The sequence below is a fragment of the Mustela putorius genome, unplaced genomic scaffold (assembly GCF_011764305.1).
Source record: "Mustela putorius furo isolate JIRA1106 unplaced genomic scaffold, ASM1176430v1.1 tig00000238_pilon_pilon_pilon, whole genome shotgun sequence".
NCBI lineage: Eukaryota > Metazoa > Chordata > Mammalia > Carnivora > Mustelidae > Mustela > Mustela putorius.
In genome coordinates, this window is record NW_025421324.1 from 897,089 (window position 1) to 919,569 (window position 22,481).

General features: G+C 45.6%; 1 protein-coding gene across 1 annotated transcript; it reads right to left on the minus strand.

Annotated features, from left to right (window-relative positions):
- Window positions 1-7,875: 7,875 nt before the first annotated feature.
- On the minus strand, window positions 7,876-16,859 carry HPX (hemopexin). Its single transcript, XM_004781168.3, has 10 exons — window positions 16,728-16,859; window positions 16,513-16,577; window positions 16,342-16,413; window positions 16,042-16,163; window positions 14,242-14,392; window positions 13,319-13,531; window positions 12,921-13,052; window positions 8,602-8,732; window positions 8,360-8,522; window positions 7,876-8,222 (listed from the first exon to the last, which is right to left on the minus strand). The coding sequence occupies exons 1-10, from the start codon at window positions 16,808-16,810 to the stop codon at window positions 7,963-7,965; spliced, it is 1,392 nt and encodes a 463-aa protein (XP_004781225.1). The 5' UTR covers window positions 16,811-16,859; the 3' UTR covers window positions 7,876-7,962.
- Between the last annotated feature and the right edge of the window lie 5,622 nt (window positions 16,860-22,481).

Consider the following 22,481-nt stretch of genomic DNA (forward strand, 5'->3'; position numbering starts at 1 on the left):
GAGGCAGATGCTGAGATTCAGAAAGGCAGAGCGACTTGCCTGCAGTCGCAAGTTAAGTGCTGAAATCAGACTGAAACCTAGACGTTTCTTAACACTCCAGCCCTGATGCCGAGGGTAAACCTGCGACACCAACGTCTCTCACATATGTCTGATATAAAGCCTTCCCTGGTAGAAATTCGTAAGAAAGAAGGAAAAAGAGAGAATGTGGACGAAAAGTGTGAAGGAAAGAACGGAGGGGCGCCTCGCTGTGCAGACTACTCCCTGGATTGTGGGGTAGTACTCAGTGGTCAGTGGCCAAGACGTCATCAAAGATATGAGGGGAAATGTTACCATCCAGAAACCTTCTCTGGGTTCATTCCTCTAAGGCAGAGGTTTCCATTTATTGTAAATGCTAACTGTGGAGCAACTGATTGGAGAAGCCCTCTAGGTACCTGAAACTAAAAGTGCCCAGATCTAAATATTATCCCATCCCTTTTATTGACCTTCTGAGAAGCTTTGTTGGGGTGTGAAAGAACCTCCCCAACACACACACACACTCACACACACCAGCCTAGATGCAGGTGCGCTTTGTCCATCCCAGTGAATGGCACCACCATCTACTGGATTACCCAAGCCAGAAGCCTCAAGCTCATCCTTGACTACACTTCTGCATAACTTGAGACGAACATAAATGTTTTAAGTTTAAATTTACTTATTATGGAAAATTTCAAATATATACAAAAGGAAACTTAACAGTATAATGAACCTTTATATACCTGTCATTCAGTTTCAGTAATTATCAACTCCTGGCCAAGAGTTTATTATGATTTGACAAACAGCTATGATATAGGAACCGTGTACCAGGTCCCAACTTAAACCTAAGGATCCAAAAATGAATCAAATTTAATTGTAATTCAACCTGAGGGATATAACATCTGACCTTGGTTTCTGAAAGATAAGTAATTACCCAAAAGAGAAAAGGTGTCATTCACTAATTCATTCTCTTTCAACTACTAGTTATTATGTGTGAGGCACTGTCCTTGGTACTAGGAACATATAAACAAGCAAGATTGAGTCCCCATCTTCATGAAGCTTGAAAAACAGGGGAAAGAGACATTAAGCATGTGGTTAGAAATGTGATGAGTATCTTAAAGGAGAGGTTCAGGATGCTATGAGTGGACTAAATTTGGCCTGGGAGGTTTGGGAAGGCTTGCATAAGGAAGTGGCACTTACATGAGGGGAAGGGGTGAAGGACTTGGAGGTCAGCCAGAAGAAGAGAAGATTATTCCAAGTCCAAGGAGAAGTACAAAAAGGCCAGTATGGATGTGATAATGGTGAAGTATTCTTATTAGAAGTATTCTCATCTTATTAGATGAACTGGGAAGGGTAGGCACCTACCGAATCAAAAGGACCTTGTATACTAGGCTGAGGGTTTTGGACATTATTTTAAGGGGAATGGAAAACCATCAAAGCATTTGAGGCAGGAGAGTGACATGCCCCCCCCCTTGCATTTTAGAAGATCACTTCCACTGCTAAATGGACAATAGGTAGGAGGAGAGGAAAACTGGCAGTGTGGGGACCAGTTAGGAGGCAACTGATGTAGTCTAAGTAGCAGATGATTATAGTGGTAGGAGTAGGAATAAAAAAAGTTGCACAGGTTTAATAAATGTACAGTAGGTAGAATTCACAAAAAATAGTGATCAACTGATTGATTGGCTGTGGAATTATGAATAAAGAGATGACTTCCAGAGTTCTGCTGAAACAAATGAAAAAATCCAGAAATATCACCTGTTTACAAAGCAGAATACTTGTCTTTCCAACCCCATTGAATAGGGTGGCTCCAATATTCAGGAAAATCTCTTCAGATAACCAGACATATGCAGATAGTGGGGTGGGGGGGGGGGAAGGAGTCTAATTAGCTAAGATATAAAAAGCAAATTTTACAGTTCACATGTAGTACAGTTTGACCCACACAGTCTTCTTAAATCCCTGATCTTTTCCTCTCTGCAGAGCTTTCTGATCAATGGGGAATCAACCTGTGTCCTTCATCTATCCTCTATTGTATCTCTTCCCACTTCTGATGTTCTCCACTACCTAGGAGCAGCCAATAGCCTATGAACTGCCTCAGATGCTCAGTGTGTGGTTCTGACCAGTTTAGGTCCCTCTGAGGCAGAGATCTTTTAAAATCATTACCTGGACCTATTTATTCCTAAACTTGAATTAGAAGCAGATCTATCCAGAGTCACTTAATAAGAGTACAGCTTTATGCTCTTTGGATTAATAGACCAACCATTTAGCATTACCAGGCAGTTGGCACCATATATGGGAGAATAGATCTTTCATCTCTATTAGCAGCAAAGACACTTAATGAAGTAAAGGCAGCCTTTTCTACCACTACCTGGAAGTATTGCTTTGATAGTGCAATCTTTCTTGTAGTTGACTCAATAAACCCTCTTTCTTCTGGGTGTTATTATCATTTGAAAATCTATAAGGAGGAATGCCTGGGTGGCTCAATTGGTTAAGCATCTGCCTTTGGTTCAGGTCATGATCCCAGGGTGCTGGGATTGAGTCCCACAATGGGCCCATTGCTCAATTGCCTGCTTCTCCCTCTGCCTGCTCTGCCTGCCACTCCCCCTGCTTGTGCTCTCTTTCTCTCTGACAAATAAACAAAAAAATTTATAAGGAGTAAAATCCTTTCAAATATATGGAATGGAATTCATAAGCCACATGCTATCCCTGGCATGGTCTTGCTCAACCCCTTTCTTCAGTAGAACTATTCTAATACATTCCCAGGAAGAACATACAGGGTGAGAAAAAAGACTTAGAAAAAAGACATAGGCCTGAATTCTAGGAGTACCAGCATTTGGGGAACCAGTAGAGGAGAAGAAGGCTAAGAAGAAAACTGAGAAGAAACAGTAAGAGAAGAATCAGCAGAGAGTAATGTCATGGAAGAAGTCCAAAGGAGGAGAGACTTTCAAGGAGGAAGAAGTGGTCAACAGCATCAAATGCAGCAAAGATTTCCAATAAGTTCAAAGCAAAAGAGTATCCTCTGAATCTGGCAACACTGAAGGCCTGGATCCCCATGATAAGATCTGTGTCAGCAGAAAACGAGGGCAGGAACCACGATACAGTGAATTAAACAAATGAAAATGAAGTGGCATAAGTGCCTACCTCCCTTTTAAGAAATTCGGAAGGAGGAATAGACTGTAGCTGAAGAGTGATAGGAAGTTAAAGATTCTAGTTTTGTCCTTTTTAAACATAGGCATCAACTACAAAAAGAAACCAGTAGAGAAGATGAATTAGAAAATAAAGAAAAAAGATGATGCGAGATGGAGGGAGAGTCCAGAGACAACGAGAGGAGGTAGGATCAAGGGCTCATGGAGAAGAACTGAACACCTTAACTTTATAGGCTGATGGGAAAGGGGAGAGGGCAAGGGTATAGGTAGGGTAATTAATAAAGTGGAGCAGGCAAGAAGTTGAGGGATTTTGTGCCTAGTGATATCAACATCGTCAAAGTCTTTAGCTGAGGAGTAGAAGAAGTTTGAATGGAGTACATTCATTGCCTCTGTTGTTAGCTGCACAGCAAACACCACCCCCCTTCTTATTGGTAAAAGCACATAAGTGTTCTTTAAAGATCCATCCCACCCCACTCTAAGTCTATGTGGTTCAGATGGGAATCACCCAGTCCCATACCCATGTCAGCGACTGAGTTCCTAACCCATAATCAGGTCAAAGTGATCAATTCAGAAATGGGCACATGATGAAATCAGATCCAGGAATTTTCCTGCAAACTGCTGGGCAAGAGTTGCTCATAGAAGGTAAACCTGGTAGACATCTTGCCACTGGGAAGGATGAGCCTGCCTGAGAACAAAGCCAACAGAAAGCAGAGCTACAGGGTAGAGAGAGACGAATGCCTGGTAACATCAATTTAACATGTATATTTACCTTGGTCTAAAGTCACATAAGTCTGTAAATTTCCTTTGTACTTAACACTGATTTGAGTTGGGTTTTATTACTTGCAACTAAGAGTTATGCTGAATCTATGTGGCAGATATTGCCTGCTGGAACTCATCTCCACACCCACTCTTCTATACTCTACCCTGGGAAGGGCTGGAAATCTGAAAACCACATTTCTCAGATGCCTTTGTCACTTCGTTCCAGTTAGGTTCCACCGTGGGAACCCTCACATGAGGGAGGGAGAGGGGAGAGGTCCTCTTGCTCTTGGCAGGCTCTCTGGCCACATCGGCAGCAGTGGCTCCTGCCTAGCAAAAGTGGAAGTGGTTCCAGTAGCTTCAGCAATACTCCAGGTGCATCAGCAGCCCGTGTAGAACTGTAGGTTCCATCTCCTTGATCTTTGGGCTCCTCTTTTCTCCCTTTTGCTCCCCTAAACCAAGATTAAAGGTAGTTTCCTGATCTCTGGGTAATTCTGCTTTCCTTTTTATGTTTCTCAGACTTCCCTTACAACTTTGTTGTTTTTGTTGTTAAGTAAGCTCTTTGCCCAACGTGGGGCTTGAACTTACGACCCTGAGGTCAAGAGCTGCATGCTCTACCAACTGAATCAGCCAGGCATACCCCCTCCCTTACAACTTTGTAACAAATTTTTTGCATTAAATCATTCTCTACTTGGACTATCTGAAGTGATTTCTTTTTTTTTTTTTTAAAGATTTTATTTATTTATTTGACAGAGAGAGATCACAAGTAGGCAGAGAGACAGGCAGAGAGAGAGAGGAGGAAGCAGGCTCCCTGCTGAGCCGAGAGCCCGATGCGGAACTTGATCCCAGGACCCTGAGGTCATGACCTGAGCCGAAGGCAGCGGCTTAACCCACTGAGCCACCCAGGCGCCCCTGAAGTAATTTCTATATGCTTACTGAATAGTCATTGTTACAATACACATTTCTATTTTGCATACACACATTTCTATTTTGCACACACACATGCATACTGAATAGTCATTGTTACAATACACATTTCTATTTTGCATACACACATACACCACTCACAAGGCTCAGAGAAGGTGTTTCTCAGATATATAGAAGCAGAGTAAGTAGCCTAGCTGGGATTGGAATTCAGACATGTTTGATTCTAAAGTTCTCACTCTCTCCACCTAACGTTGGCTTTTGTATTTCTTTTCTTTTCCTTCTTTATGGCTTGATTAAATAGACGTTAAAGGGGACAGAAATAAAAGTATTGTTAGGGGAGCCTGGGTGTCTCAGTGAGTTAAAGCCTCTGCCTTCAGCTCAGGTCATGATCCTGGGGTCCTTGGATCGAGCCCTGGGGTCCTGGGATTGAGCCCCGCATCCAGCTCTCTGCTTAGTGGGGAGCCTGCTTCCCCCTCGCCCTCTGCCTGCCTCTCTGTCTACTGTGGTCTCTGTCTGTCAAATAAATAAATAAAATATTTTTTAAAAAAAGTATTGTTAAGAAAGTTGTTCAGGTGATTGATCTTGATGTTCAGTTTGGGTAGGAAATTCAGACAATGGAGGACTGGAAGATAATAAAAGGATTAAAATTCTCTAAAGGCAAGGAGCTGAAGTGCAGGAGGCAGAGGAATAAAGGTAAGAAGTGGTCACAAGTGGGATGGTGGAATTTAAGATTTTTCACAGGTGGAGCAATTGCGAATAATCACTAAGGCTTGGCCATACTAATTGGATGGCTTCATCAACTGAGAGAACACAGGTGGTTGGTAGACGATGGCCATGAGAATGGTATGGCTCACTTGCAGGATGCCAAAGAAAGGGAAATTTCGCCTGCATAGAAAGAGGAAGAGAAGTGGTACAGATGTGTATGGGGGTCATGCTAAAATTAATACTTTTGCCCATCTCTTGGGACAGCTATAGGGAAAGGAGGAGGGACCCTAGGGCAGAGCCTGATGGAGGTAAAGAGATAGAGAACACTCTGTGGAGTGTGTAAAGAGTATAGAGAAGCTTGTTAGCTATGGAGTGAATTACAAGAGGTGCCATGGGAAGTCTGGGAAGAGGAGGTACAATTGTGAATGGGGAAAAGACCCATGGAGCCTTTTGGATGTGAGATTTCTCACTTTCCCTCACCCCTCTATCCAATCTATCAGCAAGTCCTATAGACTGTCTTCTAAATATTTTTGGTGCAGTTTTATTAAAATTTAAATCCATTTAATTAACATATAGTGTATTATTAGTTTCAGAGGTAGAGTTCAGTAATTCATCCATTGTATATGACACCCAGTGCTCATTCTATCACGTGCCCTCCTTATGCCCATCACCCAGTGACCCCATCCCCCACACTCCCCTCCCCTCCAGCAACCCTCAGTTTGTTTCTTATGGTTAAGAGTCTCTTATGGTTTGTCTCCCTCTCTGATTACATCTTCTAAATATTCTTAATCTGCCTTTTTCTCTTCATCTCTTTTGCCACGCAGTGCCCAGATCTATGTGGTTTACCACGTGGGCCACAGCGCCCACCTCAGCAGTCTCCTCATATTCACTGTGAGCTCCTTTCACCCAGCATCTCCCTGCCATAGTCAGAATGATCTCTCTAAAATGCAAACCTCAGCATGCCACGCCCATGTTTAAAGTCTCTTAGTAAGTCTTCATTGTCCCAAAGACAGACAAAAGCTGTGCTTCTTAGCCTGACAAGCCCCTGCCTCCTTCTCCAGCCTCACCTCCCCTCAGCCCCTCTTTTAGCCCTCCTAAGTAACTGTGGTTCCCAGTCCTGGCTATTTCCTCTGCTCTGGCTTTTTTTTTTGCTCATGTTGCCTCCTCTGCCTATAATGTTCCTGGCACGGTAGTACATAGTAGGTACTGAATTTATTAAAGGACGTCCATACGTTCTACTCATCTTTTAAAATTCAGATTAAGTGTTACGTGTGAGGTCTTTTCTAACCCGTCCATCCCAGGTATTGCGATTCAACTCTCCTTTGTATATAGATAGGCTCTTCCACCTTAATATCTATCTCACTTTATTCATTTATTTATTATCTCACTAACACCTTGTCTGGGGTCCCCTCTTGACTCTAATGTACAGTTGGAGATTCTTGAGGCACAGACTGTGTGATTCATTGACTGACACACTGTTCTGCTCCTAGGAGCTGCGGAGTGAATGGAAGAAGCATGAGTGGGACCTTTTCTGGGAGTTCCTTGGAGACAAGCTGGAGGCTTCCCTGTGACAGAGCAGGTTGGAAAAGAGAAGAAAGAAGAGACTTAAATTTCTTCTTTTGATAGAGAGGAGGAAGTTAACCTAAGTACCAGAGTTGCTGGATAACTGTTTAGACACTGCAAAGCGCTCTGGCATGACACAGTAATGGGCCCAGATGTCACACATCAACTGAATAAGGCCCAGACCCAAGACTCTGGCCTTACCCCCACCTCTCAGATTGAAGGAGGGGCACCCAGCCCCATGAGAATCATTTAGACTCCATCAGGGATGAAGGGGAAAGCTCAAGACACTTCTTCAGAGTGGACCCCACAGCTCTGGTGCCTCACCCCTAACCTCTGTTTCCAGCCATAGCCAACCTCAAGCCCTGGGTGCATCCTGATCTGAGAAGCCCAGATTCATCTCCTGGGCTTCTGAGAGGGACTCCCAGCCATTGAGGTTGGTGAAGGAACCTTAGGCAGTTCTTCTGGTCCAGTGGTACCTGGTACTTATCAGAAGCCACTCAATGGCCTGGCCTCCCAGTACAAAGCCCTGTGTGGCAGGTGGTTCTATCCACCAAATTCACATAAGGCAAGGGACCACCAGGTCAGGAGGGGTTAGCCTTAAACCAGATGAGGTCATGGTCTAGAGTGTGAGTCTACTTCTGGGAGTTTTCCCTTAGCCCTCTCCTCCCTTGCTTCCCACAGCCTTGTTTGAACTTGACAGCCTCCAAAGAGATATTACTAGCTCCTCAGTTACAAGAAAGAAATGAGACTCCTCCACCACCAGGGACCCTTGAGTCCAGCAAAGAAGCACTCTGGCTTTATTGTGAGGGAAATAGGGAGAAGGAACTGGGCCAGATTTATCCCAAGAATGCTCCTGTCAATGACCGCAGCCCAGGAGGGTCTCCACTCTCTGGGGCTGAGGAAGAGTCTTGGCTGTGCTCAGTTTCTCCACATCACTGTAGCAGTACAAATCAGAGCCATGGATGAGGTATAAGCCAGGACCATGGGCAGAACATGAGCTGGGGCCGAGGGACTTTTCCATACACAGGGCCGCGTCAACCTTCTCATGGGGCCAAGGAAGCTCCATCCACGTGGCTTGAGGTCCTAACTTCAGGTCCAGCCACCACAGCTTCCGTCCTAGGAAGAAGGCAACAGACAAAACATTGCTTCCACATCATGGGACTCACACCTTACCCTTCCCCATGCCCTGAGGTGATCTATGAAATGGAGAAGTAGCAGAACAAGCCACCCTTCATTATCCAGATGCCCCTCACCTGCCATAATGTGGAGCCGAGAAGTCCCCGGACAAATAAAGGCTGCATCCACAGCTTCAAGGTTGATCCCATGAGGGCTCCCAAATTCCTTCTCCAACCTCTTTGGATAACCATCTACTAGAGTATAGCCTCCCTTTGTCAGGAAGATATATACCTGAGTGCCCTGGAAGACCAAGGAATTTATCAGCATAGAGCTGGATATTCTCCCAGTCCCCATTTCAAGCCTCTCTCCCAACACATACCTGGATTAGGTAGACTTTACTGTCCCAGGAAAAGGCTGCATCCACCGCTGAAGGACCCTGAGGCCACTGATGGACAATGGGCCAGCTGTGCCACCCATCCTTGCTAGTGTCCAGACGCCAGTAGTGGGACCCTGTCGGGTATCAGAGGTACCTCTCTAGTACTGATGGTAAAAGGCCAGGCAGTGAATAGGCAAGTAACGGGTGCAGAGATAGGTCCTGAGAAGGGGGAGAGAATACATGGAGGCCAAGAGGGAAGAGGCTGGGTGAGAGGAAATAGAGCAGGACTTGAGCAGCAAAGTTTGGCATGGTGCCCTGATTGGAGCTGGAGTCACTAGGGGCCTGACAGAAGGGCGCGCATGGAGAACAGTGGCTAAGGTGCCAAGTGGGGCCAACGTCATGGGGTTTGGCAGGGGCTCCCTATGCATCTCAGACATCCATGTACAGAGATATTATAGACAATGAGGGACAGTGGCCAGAAGGTAAAAGAAAAGCAACGCAGCATGATCCCACCAAATGTTCTCACTCTGGCTGTGTTCCCTAATCCCCTGATGTGGCAGGAGAGTGAGGGAGTAGCCAGACAAGTGCCCTGATTTTCTTCTCCCCTCCTCATAAAGATTTATTAAGGGAATTATCTAAGTTCCCATTTACCTCTCCTTCCTTAACCGTTTCACTTAACACTTGTTTCCCTTCTCCACTGAAACCGTACTTTTCAAGGTCGTCAGTGCCCTCCAACTTGCCAAATCTAATCGTCAATTCTCTGTCTCCATCCTGCTCCACCTCTCAGCAGCATTTGACTGCTCACGACTCTCTTCTTGAAATATCTTTTTTTGGATCTTGGCTTCTGTGATACCAGCCTCTTCCAGTGTTCCTCTGTTCTTTTTTTTTTTTTTTTTTTTTTTTTTTTTTTTTTTTTTTTTTACTACCCTTCTCTTCAGCCTGATATCTTATATTGGAATCCTCTAGTTTGGGCCTCTTCACTACCTACACTCACTCTCTTGGTGATTTCACCCCGTCTAGGGCTTTAAATACCATCTACATGCTGATGACTTTGGATCTGTTCTCCTCAGTTTTCATAGACCTCTCCTTTGGGCATCAGGCTCAAACTTAACCGCCTGCCCAATATGTCTACTTGGGGCCATTAGACACCAAAACCCTACAGTGTCCAAGCTGATGTCTGCTCCCTGCCAAAACACACACACACACACACACACACACACACACACACCTACCTCATCTTTCCAATTTTAGAAAGAGGAAACCACCAGTCACCCAGTTGCCTAGTCCCAGAAAGCTAAGTCATTCTTAAGACCTCTCTTTTTCATTCCCCACTCCAACCAATATTCAGTCCATTGGTTAAGGCTATTACCGACCTCCAAAAGATATCAAGATGACTCCTCACCACCTCTGGTGCTATTATCCTAGTCCACACTATCATTGCCTCTAATCCAGACAACTGCAAGAACTACTAGCTGGATTCCCTGCTTACAACATTGTATCTCTAATGACTGTGTGCTCCAGGATGATCTTCAAAAAATAAGTGAGAACATATCATAGCCCTGCTCAAGACCCCCTCCTGGTTTTCTTTCACAGTTGAAAATCCTTACCAGGTATATGTAATTTGTCCTCTGTCTCCCTCTTTTCAAGCCATTCACCTGCTCTTACACTGTTCTCTAGCCACTCTGGCCTCCTTTCCTGATTCCTCAAAGTATATGCTATCTATCCTCTCTAAAATGTTTTTCCCCCAGTGCTTTATGTACCTAATGCTTAAAAAAATTTTTTTTAATTTAAATTCAATTTAGTTAAAGTACAGTGTGTTATTAGTTTCAGGGGTAGAATTTTGTGATTTCATCAGTTGTTTACAACACCCAGTTCTCATTATCTCAAGTGCCTTCCTTAATGCCCACCACCCCGTTATCCTATCCCTCTCACCTCCTTCCCCTTGAGTAACCCTCGGTTTGTCTCCTATAGTTAAGAGTCTCTTGGCACACCTGTGTGGCTCAATCATTTAAGTGTCTGTGTTTGGCTCGGGTCATTATCTGAGGGTCCTGAAATCAAGTCTCACATCAGGTTCCCTGCTCAGTGGGGAGCCTGCTTCTCCTTTTTGTGCTTCCCCCTGCTTGTGCACTCTCGCTCACTCACTTTCACTCTCTCTTATAAATAAATAAAATAAGTCTTTTATGGTTTGCCTCCCTCTCTGATTTTATCTTATTTACTTACCTAATGTGTTTTTATTACTGAAATATCAGCTCAAAAAGCATCTCTTCAAAAAAGGTCCCCCTCAGTTTCCTCACCTCTATCTCATTATCCTGTCTTAATTTCTTCACAGCTTTTCTTTGACACCTAACATTTTTTATTTTATATTTTTAAACATCAACAATTTTTAAATCCATTTATACCACCTCCAAATGATATTTGAGGATAAGGAACATCCTGATGTTCCCATAACACTTCACAACTACCTGAAAGTAGTCTCTTGTTTCCTTTTCTTATGGTCCTTTCTCCCCTTGTCAGGCTGTGTGAGGGCACCTGTCTCATCTTCCATGCTGCCTCCTGTATTCCAGTGCTTAGACCTACATCTGGTGCCTCTCAGGTGCTCAATAAACACTTGTTGCATAAATAGCCGATGTTCTCACGATAGCCACAAGCTCCCTTTATAGCTGTTTACCAGGCATGCCATAGTGACTACATAGCCATCTTCACCTCCTGCAGAAACTACCCTGCTTATGACCCCTATTTTGAGATGGGCTGTGGTGCTCTTTGTGCAGAGGAAATAAGTGATAAGCCCCTGATGCCTCACCAGGCAATGCACAGACTGGCCAGCAACCACTTCAGTGTGGGCTAGAATAAAAATATGGGCTGGGTCGGTCAGATTTCCTCTCTGGCAACCCAAGCAGGAAAAAAGAGAGCAGCAGAGACAGCTCCCAGCTGGACCTGAGGTTGAAAGATCATGACTAGGAGAAGGGAGAGGGCATGATGGGCCTTGTGAAAGCCAACATTGTGAAAAAGCAGAAACAATGGGTAAGGAGCTAGGGGGCAGAGAACAGAGAAAGATATGTCAGAGAGGGGAGAGGACCAGCCCTATGCTAAGTAGCTGGGTTACACTAGGGTTGTCACCTCAGCTGGGGATTTTTAACGTAACAGTGTTCTCTCATCAGCTAGGAAACATATTTAATACTTTTGATTTAGGAGTTCAGCTGCATTCTATCCATGGCCACATGGCCTGGAGGTTCTATGATCTCTCCATGGTTGGGTATTCTCTGTACATCTTTATGTGGTCCCTACGGCCCTGTTTCCTCAATATCTCTACCTACCTACCTCTATCTCTGTCTCCCTTTTTCTGTCTGTCCTTCCAATAGTCCCATGCTCTCACCACAGCTACATGTTGATAATTATGTGTTCTTACTATGGCATATATTCTGGGTATAAGTCTATATTTTCACTGCAGGTGTGTGTTTCTTCATGGATGAATGTTCTCACTACACCATGCATTCCTGTTGTGGGGAAATACTCTCCTCACAACTGTGTCTTTTTCATAATAGCTTGGTAGTCATATCTGATCAGATTTGTCCAGGAGTTAGGAGCAAAAATGGATTTTCACTGTTCTGTGTTCTCACCACTATTTTACATTTATATCTGATCATATGTATATCTTAGGCTAAGTATTTGTTTACTCCTTCTCTTGAGCTATTCAAGGTGGATCAAGACTCATTGCTCTCTGCCTGACTAACGCCAGAACATCCCTAGGTATCCTTACATGGCTTTTACTAACTAATGCCAAAGGTCTGGAGAGAGATGTCTATCTGGTCACTAAGAGAAGAAACCTCCTTAGGCCAGCAAATCTATCTCCTAGAGGTCTAAGGGACCCAAAATTTCTCGGCTGGTTCTCAGCAATAGGAACATCTCATCCCCAGGTAATGCTGTGTCCAGAGGCCTGAGCTAAGAACCAAGAAGCACTTGGGAAAAGATTGAGTTCCTGAGGATATGCTTAAGGGGAGCTAGAGGACCTAGCAAGACATGCAAGAGCTAAGGGGATATGAGGAGTCATAGAGACAGAAAGAGGGCACAGACCTAAGAGTAGATGGTCCTGTGAGGTAGTCAGGCAGATGAAGTTAGAGGCCTGGGCAATGAGAGACAAGGATGAGCAATATGCACCAGAGGAGATGAGGGATAAAAAACTGCATGCCAAGGAGGCTAAGGTTGGGGCCCAAGGGGACAAAATAAAGCATGCAGTGATGAAAATGGAGGAAGTAATCAGAGATATATGAAAGAGACAGGAGGTATGGAGGGCAGAGATGGTGGAGTCAGGAGGCATCTCTCACCACTGAAGGCATATGTGGCACCATGGTTGTCGGTCAGCAGTGCAGACAAGACTAGATGTGGGCTACAGTGCATATCCCCACGGCCATGATGGGTACCATTCCCATGGCCCATCCCATTCCTGTGTCCATGGCCTGGGAAGAGAAATAGGTGAGGGGGAACACAGAGGGAGGCCAGAGGTCAGAATGAAGTCTGAGGTGGCCGAGATGGCTAGGGTTAGTGGGGATGTAGACCTCTTCCATGGGAGGACAACTGGAAGTGTCCAAAATGGAGATTGGGCTAGGGCAAGGGCCAAGGTGCTATATCACAGAATTAAAGTAGGAGCTAGGGTAGGTGGGGTCTGCAAACTCAGGGAAGGTAGGTGAATTCAGGTGGATTTCAGGGGCTGGGGCTTTCTCACCTCTGCCGGGGCAGGGTATGAAGTAGTCTCGAACATCCAGAGGGTACTTTGGAAGCACCTCTCCCGTGACAGGGTGGAAGCGCAGGAATTGGTTACCCCGGAAGCAGAAGTAGCGGCCGAGCCATCGCAGGGCAGAGGAGCATTCCCCGACAGCTGGCCAGGAACGCTCCTTTTTGGTTCCCGTAGCCAAGTCCCAGAACCACGTTTGGTTACCTTTGTCCAATCAGTCAACAAACATTCAGTGAGGCCAGGCTATGCCCTCCCTTAAGCTAGCAGTGGGCCCCATGATGGGCCAGATACAGTCCTGACCCCGTGGAACTCACAGCCAAGCAGGGAAACGGTTGAAGAGAGTGATCATATAATAAACTTCAGCAGCAAAATGCATATGATTGGCTCAGCAAGTGCATTTGGAGGAGACAGGGAAAGGTTTTCAGAGAAGCTGATATTTAAACTCATACCTAAAGCAGGAATTACAGGGCAGAGATGAGGAGGAGATGGAACTCCAGAAGGAGGCAAGTCTGAAGCATGGAGCAAATGAGGTGTACAGGGAACAGTGTAGAGTCTCTGGAACTTCATATTCAAGATAAAGGCATGATGAGTATCAAGACTGGAGGGTCAGTAGGAAGTTGGCCATGGAGAATCTAGTATGTAAGACTAAAGAACATACATTCATCCTAAGGATGATGGAGAACAGTGAAGAATTTTAGCAGAAGTACACCTGGTTATCTCATGCAGGGTGACTTCTTCTCCTTCCCCTATTTGACCTCTAGACCATAACCAGCTTCTCTATTTCCTCCCTTCCTTGGGAAGCCACATGGTGCTCCATCACCACTACCTCAGGTAGTGGTACCACTACCTGCCACTACCTCAATCACCACCAGCCCACCATTACTCCAGGCTTTCTTATTCCAGCCTGTGCTGACCTTTGAAGAAGAGGACACCCTCCTCTTGGCATTCCCCACGGTGACATTCCACAGCTGCATCCACTGGTGATGGGATTCCAGGAAACTCTTCTTGGAGCAACTTCGGATATTCTTTCTCCTTCTCAGGAGGATACACCCAGACTTTATCTCCCTGCATACAAATCACTCTATTTTTAACTGTGGACCCCACATACTGCCACCTGCATTCATACATTACATCTCTAATCTACTGCATTTATACAATATCCCCCTTGCGCCCCTACACACTTTCAATTAACCTGTGGACGACTGTGTGCTGCCCCTTGCACAAATACATACTATCAGCTTGACTGCGCAAATCCCCCCCGTTGCTATAGCACATGCACACGTCTGACACTTTCATGATACACTTATCTGAAATACCATTAGTCTTGGCAAACACATCCACAAATAGTCATCCTGCAATCATCCATCCATTCATACATTCATTCGTTCACCTATCCGTTTGTTTATCCATCCGTTTACTTGAGAAACAGTTGCTGAATGACTACCATATGCCAGATATTGTGAAAGGCGCTGGGGATAAAGGGATGACAGGACAGGCTCTGCCTTCAAGGAGTCCACTGTACAAAAGCAGAAAGGTTCTTACAATCCTAGCCATGCAACCACCAAAGTAGAAACAGGTGAAGTGCATGGGGAATATAGAGGGAGTGCTTAAGCCTACCCAGAGAATTCCTGGAAGGCTTCACTGAGGAGGAAGCATTGGGGCCAAGAGTTGAAAACGGAGTAGGAATTCAGTGTGACAATTGTATAAAGGGTGTCACCAGCAGAGGGGGCAGCAGGTGCAGAGCATGCTCAGAGAATTATATGTAGTCTCATGGAGCTGGCACACAGTGATTGTGGTCGGGGAGGAGATAAGCTTGAAAAGATAACCAAAGCCCAGATCTCGAGACCCAAGTGTACCTGACTTGCAGGAACTGGCACAGGGTGGTGCCACTTAATGAAATAGAGGACACAGCAGAAAGGGTGAGTTTGTAAGAAAGATACTAAGCTTGATTTGGGGATACTGAATTTGAGGTACCCACAGAACTTCTAAGCCAAAGATATCTGCCAGGAAATTAGAAAGAGATATCTGGAGCTCTGGGAGGAGCCAGATCTGGTGTCCACAACATAGAGAGTCCTCAGAGCCATGACAGTAGTTGAGATCACTCAGGGAGGGTGTTTTAAAGGCCTGGGACAGATCTCCAAGGAACATTCAGGGACTTGCTGAGGATGGGAAGCTGGAAAACAGCAAGAAAGAGGCAGGAGGGAACCTAAAGCTGGGAGTGAGGGCTGCCGCAAGCACATGGCACCTTGTACAAATTAGGAGAAGGTGCCCCTCCTCCAAGCAGACACAGTCAGGGCCAGGCCATGGGACTTTGTGAGCACAGCAGACTAGATTTCATCTTCCCCTGACCCCTTGGCTAGGTGCCATTGTTATGAACGGCCTGGCCACCATATGAAGAGTATGGGAGGCAGAGTCAGAGACCAAGGGAAGACATTACCAGGAAGGGAAGGATGGCCAACAGCATGAGGAGCAGCAGAGAGGTCTGGACAGAGATTGGGCCTGAAGAAGAGCCACTAGCTGCTATGGCTGCCAGGCCCACATGCACGTATACTCTCTTAGCTTGAGCTTTTTCAGGGAAGGAAGGCATAGGGGAAGGAAACCAGGAACCCACTGTAAGGGGTCCATCTAGGGCCACCTGAGGGTCTCTAGAGGGAGGGTCTCTAGTGTCCATTCCAGCACTTCCTGGCCCAGCCCTGACCTTACCCCAGCAGTACCTTGATCAGGAAGACACTGTTGTGACCACGGCGGAATGCAGCATCCACAGGGTTGGTGAAATTCTTCCACCTCTCTGAAATTAACTCCCGGACCCATTTTTTACTGCTCCACACAAACTCCCCTGAAAAACACACACTTATTGAGGGACCCAGAACAAAGTTTTGGCCTCCTGTGATAGTTACCAAGAAGCTATGGGTGATGCCCTCAGATAACTTCCAAGATCTCCCACAGGCAGATACACCCTCAGAGAATGGGACCAAGTCTGAAGTCCCAAATGCCCCAATCCCAGTCCCTCCTACCTTTAAAAAACTGCATGGCCCCGTGTTCATCCAGGGTGGCAGCATCAAAGCTCGAGCCATCCAAGCAGAGTTCTGGGGTGGGGGTGGGGAGGTGCAAGGAAAAGACCAGTCAGGTAATAACGTTGCAGAGACGCAACTGGACAGACAGACTCCAGGGAGGCAGGGCCTTACCGGTCACACCTGGGTTCCCTCTGGTCCCACTCCCACCTTCAGTCCTGTTCCCTGGAGTACCGTCCCTAGAGAGAAGACAGTTGTCTGGATCCACTGGGCCCAATTCCTCTCCCTTCGTTCTTCACACCTGTCTTCACAGTTGCCCTGGCCTAAAAACTGGCTCTAACCCAGTCTAGCCCAGTCCCCAGTCCTTCCCCAGCTCAAGCTTTACTCACGGAGGAAGAGGGTGGGCAACAGCCAGAGACCAGCATAGGCCCACCAATCCCAGTGCAATGGGTGTTCCCAGTGCCCGAGCCATGCTGAGGCACTACAGACAGCTCTGGGTTCCAGCTCAGCTCCCTATATAGAGATGGTGGCAGCACCACCCCCACCATGGCCTGCTGATCCTCCAAGTCCCATCTCTCACAACTATGCCAATATTAGCTGATTACATCAGTGCAAATAAGGTCAGGGTCTGGACAGAAATCTGAGTCCAAGACTAACTTTTCCCGGCAAAAGGCCCCATCCCCCTTCAATGACTTTCGAGCAGTAACTAGCCCGTGCCGTTGATACCCGGCTGTGACTCTCATCACCTTGGTGATGGGTCCAGGTGCCCATAAGGTCAAGGAAGGACGTAGAATGATTGATGATCACCTTGCTGTGGTTGGACCTCTACAATGGGGTGAGGGGGGTAGGAAAGAAGTAGAGGAAACTACCATTTTTGTGTACTAAGTGTCAAGCCATGTTCTAAGACAGATAAAGACACGGATACTTATATCTATTTAACAAACACACTTAGAAATACTCTTTTTACAAACTTCATCAAGGGTCTTTTGGAGCATTCCCAAACCCCTTCAGCTTTGCCCTTGATGGGTCAATAATATTTCACTGTCGCCATATGTACAAGTCCCACCCCTCTTTCCCCCCTCCCCCACTGGCAAAATGCTTAGAAAAATCACCTGGGAAGGAAGGGCTGAATGGGCCAGAAAGAGGTGTCTCTCTCTTGCAGATTGCATTTTAATAAATAGTCTTTCCTGGGAATTTCCACCTTAAGGGAAAAGGGCTTTATTTACCCATCACAGAATAAACAGAACTCTAACTGGTGTTTCACAATATTTACTGCTGAGCCTTGCCTAAATGCTATCTTCTGAATGAAGCCTTTCTTGACCACCTTATCGAGCCATTTCAAACGCTCACACATTTCTTTTGTGTCATTTATTAAAACGTGAAATTTCATCAATTTATTTGTTGCTTTTTTTCCTTTGCTTTGCCCGTCTTACTTACCATTACATTCTCCCCACCTAAAATACTACCTGGTGCATAATAGGTGCTCAATAATGGATTTTGCCTACTAACTAGTATTGCTAATGTTGCAACTGAATTCCTAACAATTCCTTCTGGGAATTCCTTCTTTACTTCTGGGGTGAGGGGAATATCGGGAATTGGTGGTGTGTTAATAACGGGAAGCATACTGTAATCCAGGGGTCACAAGTCCCCTTGTCACTGCCCTTTACCTGGTCTTGCTTCTCTCTCCAGTGTCCCATCCCCACATGCCTCTCTTCCTCCAGCGCTAGAATCTTACCTGCTATCTCTAGTAACTGCTATCTTCAGTACTCCTAGGGGCCACTCCCAAAGCCTGCCTCATCCCCATCTGAGACTTGGCTGCTGAATCAGAAGACAAATATGGGCAGTCAGCTATGGGCCAGGATGAGGTTTCAGGACCCCTGTTCCCCAGTCCAGCTCCAAAGGGCCCTGATCCCTCTCAGATGGCTCCATGCCCCTGACATTCCCCTATATAACCTTAGGAAAGGTCTCAAATTCTCCTTCTACTCTGCAAAGTTTCCTCTCAACAGGAAAACAGAGATCTGTGGGACCTCTGGAACATGTCACTAGGCCTCTGCCATCAGGCCCAATGTTCTCGTTTGACTTACAAATGAAAATGTGCTTTTTTTTGCCTTTTTTTTTTTTTTTTTTTTTGAGAGAGAAAGAGAGGCAGAGGGGGCCAGGGAAATCCACAGCGAGGGTCTTCAGTAGTCATATTATCAGAACATGGCATGGTCCTGTGGGCCCAAGGGAGGACAGGCCCAAGAGTCCTGCTCTGGCCTAGCAGGACTCTGAGCACATATACAGGATGACAATTTTCAGTTTAGTTTCTTTTTCCCCACACAGCACTGGTTCCCTTCACAGCACCCCTGGGTCTACCTATCCTGGAAGAGTGATTTGTAAAACTTTTCCACTACTGTTTCCTAATTCTTTTCTACCCTAACGGGGCTTAGATAGCATTAGAGGAGACTTCCCCTTCCCTCTCTGCTTCCCAACCTCCCCATCATGCCCTCCCCCAGCCCCTGCCCATCTCCCCTGCCCCACCTCCACAGGGACTAGACAGGCCGAGTCTTCTGCATGGCAGACAGTTCTGCCGAAGCTCAAGTTCTGAGCAGGAGCAGCTAAGAGGCAGAGGACTGTGTCCGTTCGGGAACCCAGGCTGTGGATGTGTTGGCCATTCTGATGTCAGTCACAGGGCACAAGGCAACTCTTCTCAGGGGACCCAAATAGGGCTGGCTTTGCTTCTCTGTTCCCTTGAGGTGGCCATTTCTGCTTCTCCAGAGTTCCATCCAGCCCTCTGGTCTGGGCTGAGAAAGCGCTTGTCCACGCTTGGTCCTGAGCGCCCCCTGGAGGCCACAGGGTTCAGTGCGCATCCACCCTTAAATCAGAGGCCAGAGCTGTTTCTCTTCCCTGAACCGGGTTCTCTGTAGCCTTCTTGCCTCTCTCCTCTCAGCCCGACTATGGGGGCTTAGTAGTACCCCTTCCTCTGCAAACTTCTGCTGCCCAGAGCAGGTTTGGGGACCTCCGTCTTTTGCTTGATATCCTGGGGATCAAGCCAACTACCCCTTTTCCTTGTGGTCTTCTCAATCCTATCCAGCAACTTTCTGGCTTCCCCCAAAGGGCATCTGAATGTGGACTTGCAAATGTCTTCATGGGCAGAGCTTCCTCTTGCATTGCCACAGGCTACATTTAAACTGGACACTGACCCATTGTCCCTTGGAATGACTGTGTCCACCCTGCCCCACCCCTGGTCTGAGTTCTCTGATCTCAGTCATTTCTCCTAGGGCCCACTAAGTGCTGCCTGTGCTGGGCCTGCAGCCTGTGGCTGTGTACTCCCAGAGCAGAGCCTGGATTCCTTTTCCGTGACTTAGAAGCCATGAGATAAAGCTGCACGCACCAGAAAGTGTTAGCTGCTCCCAACTGACTCCTCCAGCCATGCATTTTTGTCCTTGTTCTGCCTATAATGGACCTCCCTGCATATTCCATTCTTGCTTCTCTATGAATAAACATACGAATAATTTGCTTATATCTGTTGGGTATATGTATGTGCCTGGCACTGCGCTTGACATGGATTATTTCATTCAATCATAAATATTATCTATATAATATATGATACTATCAGTCCCATTATACAAATGAGGAAACTGAAAGTAGGTATCATAGCCAAATCCCATTGTTAACAAGTGGTAGTGCTGTGATTCTGGCTGCCTGACCTTTGGGCTGTGCTCATTACCCTATCAAAGGAGATGCTACAGCGTGTGTAACACCCAGCTCTCAGAAGGGAAAAAGGCCTGATCTGTAGCGTTTGCTAATTTCTGTGGGTAAATCTACTATGGCCATTGTCAAGCTACAAACATCACCAAAGTGGAATTAGGAAGAAATGCACAGTAATATACTACTTACTATATGGTTTTCCTCCATGAGATACAATAGATGTAAAGAACTTCAAGAACACAGGTAAATAGTAAAATAATCAGGGAGTGATGAGTTTTGAGTATTTATAATATTTAATGTTAATAAAATGTACTTAACTTCAGATTTACATAATTTAATTTTTAATAATGGCTGGGTTATTTAATAATGGCTGGGTTATTATTGGCAGCAATAACCAGCTGTCAAAATTCCTGAAAACTTAACCATGAACCCGTGAGCCAGAATGAATGAGCTCCAGCATCTCACTGCCCACCAGACTGCCTTAGTAAACAGAAGGATGTCATCTGCTTTATTCACCACTGTATCTTCAGTTCTTAAAGCAGTTCCTGAAACACTGTTTAGCATTGAATTCTATTGGTCCCACTTTCTAGTTAGACCAAAATGTATCCACTTCTGTCTGCCTCCCTCAAAATGCAACACCATCATGTCTTACTTGGCCACTGAAATAACCCTTCTCTCCCTGCTTCTCCTGCCCCTCTATAATACATTCTTCATAGCAAGCACAAGCTTCAAAGACATGCCTAAAAACATATTAATGCTCTTGTTTGAAAGTTTTTTTTCTTGAAGACAAAAATCAATTTTAATTCTATTAACCAGAGAACACCACTACTCACACTTTATCTATTCCAGCCTTTCTCTATTCTTTTAATATCCCTTCTGAAACAAACATATAATTTTATAAAATCTTTTTCTTCTTTAATGTATCAAAGACATCAGCATTTTAAAAGGATGCATATAATTCCATTATATATTTAAGCAAAACTTTATATAGCTATCCCCTGCTGAGGGACACTTTGGTTTTTCTAGGATTATTTTTTCCTATTATAAATATAGCTGTGATAAACATTGGTGCTCACACCTCTTTGTGCCTTTGCCCAATTTTTCTTGAAAAACATCCTCAGAAGTGGAAGACTCTAGATGATTTTAAGGTGTCTATGGTCTTCAAGAGGAGCACTTTAGAGAGGTTGAATTTTCTTCTTTTTTTAATTCTCCCTTTTCTTTCCACCCCATGGAATTGTTGTCCAGCTACCTGTTAATCCTATAGGGCATCCATTCATCTCTAGCAGTTAAACCTTTCTGTGGTTTACTAGGATACTCCAGATCAAATCCAAACTCTATCTGACTTAATAATCCAACACATGCCTGACTCTCCAAACTTGTTCCTTTCCTCTCTTCCTCTGCCTTCCTTCCTCCCCATCACCAGGCCTCCTTTCAGGTCCTCCAATACACTGAGATCTTGACCCTCAGGACATTTGTCCCTGCTCTTCCTTTATCTGGAAATCTCTACCTCCTCTTCGTAAAACCGGTGCTTCCCTACCCACCCCCACAGCAGCCTGCAGGTGACTGCAGGCCTTCCTTGCCCACCCGATTTCACACTGTATTCTTCCACGTATTGCATTCTGTTCATTTCCATCACAGGGTTAACAGACTGCCACTACACATGTACGTTCTTGTGTTTACTGGTTCGCCTGTCTTCCCCAAAGAACAATAAGCGCCACAAGGGCAAAGAACTTTTCTGTGTGTATTCCCAAGGCACACACTCTGGCCAATAATAAGTGTGCAGAAGTACTTGTTGAATGAATAAATGAACCTGCTGCCCATATATGACCAGAGGGCTGTTCCGATCACTTGATTGCCCTTTTTAAGCCAGGTATGAGCCCTCATGGGAGCACAATATAACTTTTGTGCTTTCTGATCTATTCCAGTGGGGGCTTTGATGTTAAGTCAGTAAAGATTATTTAAGATGAATGCCAACGAAGCCAAGGCATCACCTCTACTGCCAGGCACCACTTTCAGCTACTTCTGGACCCAAGGCCTAAGTTGGGGGGAGAAAATATGCATTGTGATCAGGTCAGGAGGAAGTGAGTAACCCCACCTTGAGACACCTTCTGATGGCTCAGGCAGACAACCTAAACAGGTATCTATGGAAGCCAGCCCCAGCCGCCTGCTCTCAGTCTGGTAGGAAAGCCATGTGGGGCTTCCCATCCAAGAAGTTCATTTTTATTGCCCTTTTATTCCCCTGCTACTTTTAGATGTCAAGAATGTGAGTGGTGAGAAGTCTGGGAACTCTGAGCTTGCATCCTCAGTGCCACTGTTGGTGCTGTGTCATAAAGGATACACCTGAAAACTAATGTAACATTCTGTCAGTCATACTTCAATAAAAAAATAAAGAAGGGAGTGCAGGGGAGAAAGACTGTCCAGCTGTGAACTCCCGGGGAAGCCACCACAGGTGC